This window comes from Rhyacophila brunnea, unplaced genomic scaffold (genome assembly GCF_057557595.1).
Source record: "Rhyacophila brunnea isolate RB1 unplaced genomic scaffold, BYU_Rbru_1.0 scaffold_5, whole genome shotgun sequence".
In the NCBI taxonomy this organism is placed as follows: domain Eukaryota; kingdom Metazoa; phylum Arthropoda; class Insecta; order Trichoptera; family Rhyacophilidae; genus Rhyacophila; species Rhyacophila brunnea.
In genome coordinates, this window is record NW_028233170.1 from 24,896,008 (window position 1) to 24,908,607 (window position 12,600).

The 12,600-nt window shown below is 33.5% G+C and overlaps 1 protein-coding gene across 3 annotated transcripts in view; it reads left to right on the top strand.

Annotated features, from left to right (window-relative positions):
* Nucleotides 1–12,600, top strand: part of LOC147066200 (pseudouridylate synthase RPUSD2-like) — a 491,295-nt gene that overhangs the window by 340,834 nt on the left and 137,861 nt on the right. For all 3 annotated transcript variants that reach the window (XM_085955875.1, XM_085955877.1, XM_085955876.1), the window contains exon 3: nucleotides 11,335–11,427. In XM_085955875.1, the coding sequence (XP_085812001.1) occupies nucleotides 11,335–11,427 (93 nt within the window). The remainder of the gene's footprint in view (nucleotides 1–11,334; nucleotides 11,428–12,600) is intronic.

Here is a 12,600-nt window from a genome sequence, read left to right on the forward strand (position 1 = left end):
ATCGGCTTTGACATGTTTATCATTGTGCAAATGTGTAAGTAGTGTTTGTAAAAACTGTGATCATGATACTTTACTTAAAGCAGTTTGAACACTTGACTTGCTGCTTCTTTTTTTAAATAAATGTGTACTTAGTGTGGTTAGTGGTTATCGTTATTTCATTTATTCACCTACCTCTATATGCAACCTACACTGTTTCTGGATTAACCATAATACTAAAACTAATGTCATATGCATAGATCTAGATATAGTAAAGAAACCAATCTGGGTGATTTTATACAAAAATGCTACTAAATAAAATAATTTAAGCCAAGGAGGGTCCTAAGAATCGATAATTTTGAACACATTGCACTACCCGCTATTTTTATTTTTTCAAATGGGACGAACCGTTCTACGACCATGCCGATGGCATGGTACAATTATTGCATTTTCAATCAATCCCTGACTCGGTCTTGGTTTTATTGAAGAATTCGGAACAATTTTTGGTGGGTTATAAGAAAAAAAAATAAAACGTCAATAAAAAAAAATTACCACTAATATCGCCTGGCAACATCGACATTATATATCTTGGTGACCCCTAAAACCTAATCCAATTGTCAGAATGCGTTCCACATATTATGTATACGAGAAGTCTATGGGATCCTGCACTAACTGTGCAGGTCGTACAGCTATAATTAAAAAAAAACAATTAAAAACCCCACTGTTCACACATTGTATATTTAGCATTTATTGCTTTTCCTAGATATGTAGGTATACAAGATCTGGTCATAGAAAATTTTGAAACATTATAAGTATAATTATGGCATTTAATACTCCTCAGCTGAGATCGTACGCTTTATGAGTTATTCTAATTCTACACACGATTCTCCTCCAGTTGCTCCTGGATTCTGCTGAGCTGATTTAAAACACCAATAAAATCCGGTCGCATACCTGGTGTAATCTATCAAACGAGCCTCCTTCATATGTTACAATTTAACTTGCTAACAATGATCACTGATCAGGTTCTCCAAACTGCCCCCTTCTCTAGTCACGTGGCCAAAGAACCGATAAGTTCGTCTCATGCGGACTGTTGAGGGTCTGTCTTTTATTCTTATTTTTCAAGGGTGGATTTTTTGGTACGCCTGCCAGTCAATGTATCCGAGTTCACTCTTGGTAGTATTGACTGTTTTACTATTTTAAAATCAGTTTTTTGCTCTCCTTATGCACTAACTTTCCATTGTTGTTAATTGGCAGAGCAATTACTGTGTTCAACTATATCTCTTCCCATATATATATATACCTACTCCACATATGTGTGTGGTTTTACACCCACGGTGGCCGCGCGGCATAAGCGTTGGACTATCACGCCGTGGATCCCAGGTTCGAATCCTGGGTTTTGGAAGTACACATATTGTTTGTCAATTTGTGTGTGAGTAACACAGTATGGACCTAATAGGTTGAGCAAGTGGCTGACATCCATTTCTCGTAAAAAACAAAATCTGTTAATACAAACTTCTACTCTGTAGAGGCCCATTTTATCCTATTAGGATCGGACATGGTCGTTTATAAATTATGAAGGTATGTGTATTTTTTTCACTATAGTACGATACATATTACTTATTTTTCTTAATATGTTGTTCCATGTCATATCAACGTCCTAAAATTTGAAATATACACTCATGTTAAAGAAACACAACGAATTAAGTGACTCGATAAATCCGAATTGTTGAGTGTCGTTGTTTTTGCTCTAAAGAATTTGCATTATGCATTTTACGTAAATTAATGAAATACGTTATTTTTTTCATTTTGAATGAAGAGTTTTTGTAAAAAAAAATCTTTGTTTATATATTTGTTGTTTATTCTTTCCACTTAGGTAATTTCCTATCTGAAGAAAATCTATATTAAATTTTATCAGTTTAAAATATTATAAAAATATTCAATGACATTATTGTGGTTTTATCAAGAAATTTATTTATGTTTTTAAAGCGTCAATGTCATGCGAGTATCCACGTGAACGTTATTTTAAATAATTATAACAGCTGCGGAAACGAAATAGTCTGAAGTCTAGGATGTGACACATAAACTCCCAATCCGTTTAGCAATAAACTGAGCATTTTGTTTTAAAGTGAATAGTAAAACAGACGTAAATAATATGTTACAGTATCGCTTGCATACTAAGTTATGAGTTGCACATCCTCATCTGATTTGAGCATATTACATTTCAATTTAAGTTTCCCGTCTTATTGCCATCCGTTGGAATTTCGACGACTACATTCACCATTCACTACACAGTAGCAGAGAAAAGAAACTAGATTACAAACAATGCAAGAAATATTTAATTATGACGTTTACGGTTTAAATGATACATTGGGATTTTTTTTACTTTTCTCTGTGCTGGGGGGTTTATTCAAAAAGATAGATCTAGACTTTTCGATATGTATTTTGCAAAATGCAGACATAGTTATCACCAATTAATATAAATTTTTCCATTCTGCATTCTTGTAGACCGAGTCTACTCCACGATGCATACGCCCTCATAAGTTAGTAGTTTACGTTTCTTGTCTTTGTGCTACGGTTCTAAATTCCGCCTTTTTGTTTTATCCATCAACCAAAATTCTTAATCGTAGCCTGAAAATGAAGCTAAGCCGTCTCGCACATCTAAGCTCGTCCGACTGCAACAAGTCGAATATATCTATGTGATTTTGTTGCTATTCACTAAATATACATCTCGAAAGCGACATTTTAGTTTGAAAAAAAAACATCTGGTGTCGCAAATCACAAATTTCATCCAATATGTGGCGTAGGTATAATTCCAAAATATCTCAATTCGTCAATCGTTTTGGCTAGCCGCGTGATGTCAGTGTCCTGGCATGACATCGCACACGTGCGCGGATGAAAGACGCAACGTTGCGCCCAGATTTGATGTATGTCTAGGTATATCCCAGTCGAGTCAATTTCCAATATGAGACTGGGCTAAAGTATCTAGCGATAGATAGCTCTACAATGTACCTACATTCATGTTCCATCTTTCAGTGAAAAAAATGTCATGTAAGTACCTGTTTTAGAAAGTGTACCTAGCTACATTTAGATTCAAGATTTCCATTTTTAAATCATTCTGACATAAACAAAATAAATATTGAATGTTGCTTCTCTTTTTCATTAACTCATAATTTTCCACATATAAAAATAAGCGTAAATTAATACTTAACCAAAAACCATTTCTTCATAATATAATTAATTATTATATTATGATTATTATAAAAAACTTGTATATATCGACAAAATATTCTGCACATATTATTATAATGAAGTAATAAGGTATTTGTGGAAATATTTTTTCACACAATCGATTCGTATTTTCCAAATTTGATTTTCTCAAAGCATGTCATATTACATACAATACACATGCACTAATCCGTCGATATTTATATATCGATAGTATGACGACGGGAAAATTAATTATTTAAATTGTAAAAATATTATTTTTAAAGCGGGTTTGTAAAATTTGGCAGAATAGATATCGCTTAAATGAGCTTTTCGTTTATACCGAGTCACGCGTTCATTAGTCCCGGCGGGACGGAGTGTCCGCCATTATTTGTTATGCTCGGGGTCAGATATATTTCCCCATTAACCTATCTTTCCCGCAGCACTGAAAGAATTACGAGCGACCCTGTGTTCTAGAATGTAAAACCAGCCTCCGGCAAAACGTAGAGATGGCTTTCTGCGCCGATATAGCCAACCCCGAAAGCCTTATTGCGAGTTTTATTAGATGCGAGAAACAAATCTATCTTCGTTTAGTAATTTCTCCCTGAAGGTGCTGAGAGTTAATCCGGTCTACATCACGTGTCGTCATGGGAATATTTAATACAGGTAAGTACTGGTTTCGTGGTTGAACATTCTTTTATTATAATATTTTTTTTTATTCCGAAATATCATATAAACAAACCTTTTTAAAATTCTTATATAATAGTGCTTCCTTTGTATAATCTAATTCGTTTTCATAAACCTCACATGATACTTTTAGTCATTGTTAATGCATTTTATCTATTTCTTCTGGGTACTATTTTGAACCAGTACACGAATTTTTTTCTGATATACACACACATAAATCATTAGCGCTTCTTGCCAAATTTTTTCCCGCTCACAATCTATTCTGAAAAGTTGTATTATTTTCATTTATTCATTACGTGTTTGTCCCTAAACAACACATAACTTCCTAGACATACGGAACACTCCCTCATGCAGCTACTTCTTTCGAATTTACGTGAACTTTAGCATACCTGCCTAATATAATTTTCATGATAGTATTTGTGAAACTAATTGATGATATAGGTGCTGATTAAAAACAATTTTATAACGTGAGAAAAGGCATTTGAGGCCACAGACTTGTGTAATAATGGATTCTGTCTCTGTGGCTGTGCATCAGTGCGTTAATATTGCGTAAAAGTATATTTTTCAAATAGTTTACCCGCCCTGGGATGCCGCGATTCCCACTTCAAATTGGTATTTATTTGAACACGCAATTGACTAACATAGTGGGTCTATGTTAGTCAATTATTTTGCGTGTCTTTAAGCCTTTCGACTAATTTTTTTGCTTTCATTTGCAAGCGAACATTTATTTTATACCGATTTCTTCTCTGATTTTTCTATTATACATTGTTTGTTTACTATTATTTTCTTTCTTTCACGACATTTCAAGCTTGTAACAGAGACTATTTATGTAGTAAGATGGCAAAACATGATATGTCTGTTTTTTTGACAAATTGAGTTTTTTATACCTTCACACTCATCTCAGTGAGATAGATCTACATGATATACAAATCTTATATGGTTTGGTCTAATAGGTTCGGAGGAAAAAGTGGCAATACATGATATTTTCATTTTTTAATGACATTTGCTCTTTTGACCAATTTAGCAAAACGGATATATTATTGTGTTTTGCCATTTTACTACAGATTTTAAAGAAAGTATGTCATGCGACACCCGTTAATTTTTCCTTTTGATATACATGTCTAAGTCGTCCATATCGAACATCAAACCTTCAACAACCCGCTATTTTTGGTAGAGACTCGTGGTCATCCATATTCGTAGGCACTTTCAGCGTATATCCAAAAAAAATTCGACCAAAAACAATTAATTGTGTTTTTATATGCCAGACATTTAATTCGAATTAGTACCTAGATAACTAAAAACATTACGTATTATTCTAAAAGTCTTTAATGTATCATTATTTTTGAAGTTATACTTCTTTAGGCGCATTTGGAAAATCAGTTCTGAGTGTATTTTTGGCGTGTGACATGTAACACATAATTTATTTTTTCACACAAAAATAAACACACTCGATTGCATTAGAACCACCGATTGTTCGGTTATCAGCCGAACGCACTACCATTACGCCACAGTATGATACTCTTAATAGTGACGATTATACAGTATAATATTATAGTTTAGAATTGTTCCGTTGCCTAGGCAGCGAATTTGTTATTGTCGGCCATTTGCAATTCCTTACGTAAACAAACTATTAAACGTCATAGTGGCAGTTGTTACTTAAAAAAACAACGATAAATAATTATATAATTTAGTAATATAAGTTAAAGTGTATATAAATAAACCAACGGCGTTCCAATAAGCGGTCCTTTTTCTAGAGTGTGTAATTTAACAAGATAATTAAGAGCTAGTCGAAGAATCTAGGTTATCACAAGTTTTGTTTTTGTTTTATTACGCCAAAGAAGTATAACTTCTAACGCGCTTACATTAGTACACACACCGATTTTTTTAATATAGCTTTGAGACGAAAGCACTCACCCGGAAAGTGAAGGACTTGAGTTCGAGTCCCACTCGCGCCAAGTTTTTTTTCTAAAATATTGAATTAATGTATCGTTGACGCAGGCACACGCTTTGTAATTAAAGTAACCACATTCGTTTGTATCCGGATTAGCAAATTATCTCAATATATTTTCATGAGGATACTTTAATTGTGGGTATCAAGCATGAGCGGAATACTTTAACATACTTATCTATTAGCCACAAGATTCGTGATAATAGATATTTATCCCCTGTCATCTCCCATACACTTCCGAACATTGTTTTAGTATTTTTCATAGCATAGTAATTCTTTGCCCTATACACACTTCAATTAATAGTATCGACATATAATCTAATTATAATTCAATTATAATCGAATATGGTTTAACGTGGTTCGCTTTTCACATACTTATTTATTTTCTTATAAACTCTAACTATATTATCTTGTCCACTCTGGTAAAATAATAAAACTACATACAGGGGTGCTTCGGTTGTCCTGAGCCAAATACACCCCTTTTTATGCTACATGCAGGTAAGTACTGAAGCGATAAAATCTTACATGCAGAATATTATTGTAACAATATTTTAGATTAAATACTAGTATTTTTTGAAGTTTCACATTGCGCAAATTTTATAATCGGATTAAGATTAAATATAGGTAATCGAATTTATCGACCTGAAACATCTGTGTAAGTGTATTTGACTTGATTTACATCTTAACTGATGGACCTATTATCAAAAAGTGATTAAGGTATGATCAAGCTATTAAAAGTCATACTATCCAAGTATGCATGCATCTGAAATAATAAGTCTTACGACAAATACCACCAAAGTTCTAATAGAGACATATTATTATCTGTAGTATTACACTCTTATCTCTTTTACCGGGCTCACGTACAATATATCTTATATTATATATACCTAATAGGTATCTAAAGAGAGGTTTGGCTTGATTCTCAAAAACATACTGAAATACTTAAGTCCAGTTCATATGTGAGCTTACTTTTTCTGCCAGTATGGAGTGTGAGTGTATTATGAAGACAAAGTCTGTTATGAATAGGTATTGAAATGGATGCAGAAGAAAAGTGTGCTTATTTATGTAATGGTGAAAGCTTTGAGTACTCGGGTCGGGGCCTGAAAAGTCACAAGTACGCTATTATCCATGCCGTATCGTAGCAGAGAAAATTTATAGAATAAGAATTGTCTGAAGAACGATATACGAACGAACGTTATACGATGGCCATCGTCTAATCAAAGAGAATAATAACATTAATAAGAACTAAAAACGAAATATATTTCGGTACCATTACATGTATAAATTAACTTTTTTAATTGTAACTACACTGCTGGATGAATACCTCTCTTAGCTTATTCCATTTTCTGGCTTCTTTGCATCTTCCGCTAAACTTTTAAGAGTCAATCAATTGATCTGGTGTTGGGACAGCAGGTTGTTTAGTGCCCCTTTCGTATGACTGTGGTCGACTCGTTGAATGACATGTCATTCATACGATCTTCATCATATCTTACCTTTTCTATCTATACGTTGGCATACTGAATCATATCATTATTAATAAAAAGTAAATTGTATATTTCATGACACTTTCATAAATATATACATACATATATAACTAAATTAATTAATTTATCATTTTTTTGTATTAATTGATACTTCAGTGAAACGGCAAATAATTTTCAACTATAGGCGCGACGAAATTTTGGACTCGCTGGCAGTCTGAGAGCGAACACCGACGTGTCAATACGTCAATTTGTTTTGTGATGGCGACGGGGGGTATTAATTCTTAAATCGTGTAAAGATGACTAAAAACGTTACCCATTTACTTTAAAAAGAAAGCATGTCAATGAATATATTATTATTGTTACTAATAGAACAATAAACAAAACATTAAATGGACGCATGTTGGATTTATATGACAAATTATATTTTGGTCGGCATGCGTCATTTGCACCCGCGACCCCCAATCCGCGCATCGCCTAGCCACGATCTTTTTAGACCATGCCTCAACTGAGGTATATAGCCTTAAGCATACATTCATATACCTACACTTATTCTCACATATTTTACTACCTACTAAAATACGTGTATTCGGAAATTTGAGCGTGAATATGACCTGCTTTTTATATTTAATTTACGACTTTCTTAACACACCTATATAGATGTTATGCCCCATGAGGTCTTCAAAAATGTGTCATTTCCACATCGTAAAAAACCTAATTATTTTAATTAATTCACTTCAAAGGAATAATAATTAATTGGGTTGGCGTGTGCGGAGGTCTTTATTCTTCTCGCGTCAAACGAAACTCCCGTATCTGGTGCAATAAAACTGTTTACAAAGAATAATTAATTAGCGTTGCGTTTTTTTGATAACGCTAACAATGTACGTTTTTTTCGGGAATGCTCGACTTTCTAAGGAAAATTTCTTTATTGGTTGGCTATATAATTTCTAAATTTTCCGCAGTCGTTATTCACACGTAAAAACTTTGCATACAATGGAGTAGTGCTTGCCAACTATTTTATGAAATAATCTAAAATCATTCATTTTTTATTATAACTGGCGTTTATATTTTACTTGCTGTTTCAAAGCAGAAATGTTTAACGGAACAGTTCTTCTCTTTCTGACGTTATTTTTGGATAGTGAACGTTCGTTATTTGAATTTTTAGCAAGAATTTGTTATAAGTATTTAGATCGTTATGAGGATGAATTTATAACCCAAAACAACAGTCAAAATAAACAACGATTTAAAATAAAATTATAACAAAAAGATATAAAGATATAATATTGGTGTTTCATTTTTCGCTCATCAAAGTGTCAATTCCGTTAGTAAAATAAATATTGGTTTTGAAACAAGTTACTGTTGTCTATGTAAACAACTTTGTTTCAAAACTAATATTTATTTTACTTAACGGCATCGATATTTTAATGAGCAAAAAATGAAACTGCTAATATCTTACTATCTTTCTGTAGTAAAAAAAATAATTTAATCCTTGGTATTCTAATTGTAATAATTAGAAAACCAAATCAAGAGTTTGAGTTGACAGTGAATATTAATTACTATAGTATCGAATTTGTAAAATATCACAAAAATTCGAATCTTAATCGTTTATACGTGAATCTATCAGATTGCTCATATGCATGAATAACTGTTGTCACCTCCGAAAGGGGGGGGGGGGTTGTAGGATGATGCGCTGGACCCCCCTGATAATGTAAGGTTACGGTGATCGTCTGCTGGCTTCTTCTTTCGGGGACATGCTTATTGATTGACAACGTGGAATTACAGGCGATAACAGGGCGTTTTATTGCCGGAATACATTTACAGAGTAGAAAATATTTAACAAAAATATTAAAAAAAAAAAATGTAAATTGGCGGGAGACGCCGGTGAGCGCGGCCGACGTCCCGAGAGACCAAAACCTTAGTGACTATAAATTTTCATACGTCTAAGCTTACGGGCTAGAAATTTGTCTCGCAGTCGATCTGCTCATGTTTGCATGAATCCGCCCAATGATGATTCAGGCCTCATGGCCTTGGATCCTCTGAGGATGTCATGGTTTAGGCGGTAACACTGTGTTATATTAAAGTACATATTTACTGGGCGTTCGTAATAGGAAACTACGCATCAATTTAAAGCACAGTAATTAATAACGTATCTTTCTTTCACTACTGCGGCAATGATACAATCCGAATTAAGTGATATGATGAGGACACCCGAACTTTCAAGTAGTTAATTTTCAAACGACAAAAAGGAATGGATAATGCTTCCACTTTAATTATTCCTTTTGACTAATTATGCGATTGACGAAAATCCATCCCGCGATCGACGCGTTGAACATACCTGATTTACACTAACTGAAGTTTCTTGGTATATTTATAATCCCGTTTAAAACTGATTACCATCCAAGAATGCAGCGGGCCGTCCAGAGGAGATAAGTTTGAATTTATAATCCCTGCGCACGCCACGTGTATGCAAATAGCGATAGTTTTACCAACTTACATGAAAGCAATATTGAAAGTGACATACAAAGTTTAATACGACACTTCTGTCTGTACGATCAGTATGGGTTTGTTCCTGGCACCGACGGAATGATCGAGCTTAATAGCGATATTTACCTGAGGTGCAATGAACCCGTATACGCTAAGCTTTCACCGTAGAGTTGGCAATATTAATAACATATTTTGGGTAAATACCTACATAAGTATTTTACAATTTAATAGAGCTTTTATATATAAGCTCATATAAATTGCGTTGATTAATGTAATAATTTATCGGTAATTTTGATTAATGTTTTGTTTTATTTTTGGCAGGATTTTCTAGTTACTTATTCATTTGAAAAATGTGTTGTTAAAATTTTTATCCGTAGGTAAATTGAATTAAATAATCTCAAAGGAGTTCATTTTTCACTCTAACTAAACCGTTCTAATTGTATATTATTTATAAATATATAAAATATAAATATAATTGGAAATTATTGAGACCACTTCCTTATTTTGTCCTATCGCGCTCCAACATCGGAGGAAGTCGCAAGTGAAAATTTTGAAACTATGCCACAAGGGTACGGAATGTCGCGCTCATGAATGCGCCTTTTTGTGATTACATCCGTCACCAAAGACTGGCGTGTCATCTTACGAACTGAATCGATTCTTAACACTCAAAAGTTGAGACCTCTGTGCCTCGGTAAGATGCCACTTCTGACATTCGTACGTGGATACTGGTAGCACACACACGTAGCCCAAATGGCATTTGATTTTCATATAATACAGCGTTGACATTTACGTGACTTTTAATTGATTACTGATCCACTAAATTTACATCCCTACAAGAAAAGAATTAAGCCGAAACTGGCTTATGACTGTCTTCTAACAATGAGTTGACTGGAACGCATATAAATATGAATATTCTTTTTTTTAATAATTAGTTTTATAAATATCCAAAATAAAATAGATATAAGTGTTCTAAAATATTTTACTAGACCCCATATTCCGAGAAATCACCGCTCGATTTTACTTCTCGAGAATTAACATCGATAAATTATATAAAAATTAATAGTGCACATTGTCTTGATCTTGTATATATAAACCGTAGAGACCGTGTAGAAACACCTAAGTTATTGTTTGTTTCAATCGCCACCCCTAGCCTTTACGCGGTGTATGATATTATGTCTTTTCTTCGACGGAAATATACTTACTTACGCCGATGTTATAGAACCTCCAGGCTCATGGTCGACTGCACATCCGTAATCCAACATCCTTATCCCTAGCTCTCTGTCTTCAACAAAATAATATTCATAGAGTTATAAATGTGGTTCTAGGAAAACAGTTACATAATAGAAACCATATCGTGATTTATTTATAAATAAAAATATTCACTCCCACATTTCTAAGAATCACAACAATACAGCTATTTTAAAGCCCATCTTGGTTTTCCATATTTAGATTTGACTTAGTTGTTTTTCAATTGAGACCGTTAGCCGTACATTGTATGGTTTTGTTTATTTGTGTTTTCCAGGATACTTACGTTTTGTTTGTTATGCTTTATAGGTCGGAGATAAAGACGCCACTGGGAAAGCTCTCCTGCTAGCCTGCGAGAAGAGAAAAGCCGACGACGGGGAGGCGAACAAAGACCTCAAAAAGGTTGGTCTCTCTGACGTATTATTATTATTTTTAAATGTTCCCTCGTCGCTAATTTGCATTGTTACACATCTACACAATAGATTATTTTCCATTTGGTAAATATGTTATTATTTTCAGCTTTTTACCAATCACATTTACTACAATATCTGCTCTTTGTGTTCGGTAATGAAATGTCCATCATTTTAAAAGTTGATATTATTTATAGATTGTTTTAAAGTATTAAATATGTTTTATGTATATAATAGTATGGTATATTTAGGGCTTTTCAAATTATGTAGTTATTGTAAGTGAATGATAATATATTCTTAAATATTGTTTTTAGTTAGACAGTCATGAATTTAAAAATAAAATATATACGATTAGCTACTAAAATGACGTAACAACTTATTTTTATGAAATCCTCATACCATAATTATGTGAATCTAGTAAATAATTTATTACTCTGATTTTCAATTATAAAGATTGCCAGACACTTCCATTGTCCCACTTAAAGTAGGTTGTGATCTACCACATCCCGTTGTCATCTCTAACGTAAATATACGTATTATAACAATTGATGACACGAGATGTAACAAATTAAACGACACGTCTTTCACAACACAAAGAAATACTCATTTTCCTATTCGTCGTGACAATAGTTAGCTATCTTTTTTGTACTCATTGCACTGATCATCAAACTTATTGCTTACTGCGCGATGGTAAGGGGAACTTACGGCCCATTTTAAAGCGCGGAGATTCACATATACTTTTTTCCTCACTTCTGCTGCATTTCTGCGGATGTAATACGAATCAAGTGAGACAACAAGGTAACGCTGACTTAAAGGAATATAAATAGTAATGATTAATGCTTCATCTTCAAAATATTAGTAAAATTATATTGTATTACAACTAAATATCAGTTGTTCCGTGTGCTCGGCGACAGTCGAACGTCACCAAACGAGATAGCGAGTGTTTACAAATTAATAATAACCAGTTGTGCGGGCGGCGTAACAATAAATTATTGTTACAAAGTTGTTTACATTTAAGTGTCTCTGACTACAGGGGCGCTTATTAAAAATCAAAAATACAACGTTGCCAGCAATGGATCACCAAAAAGAAACCCAACAAACAATGTCTTATGCATCAGTTGCTCAAAAAATGCAATTTCCGAAGAAGGAGCAAGCCATCGTTTTA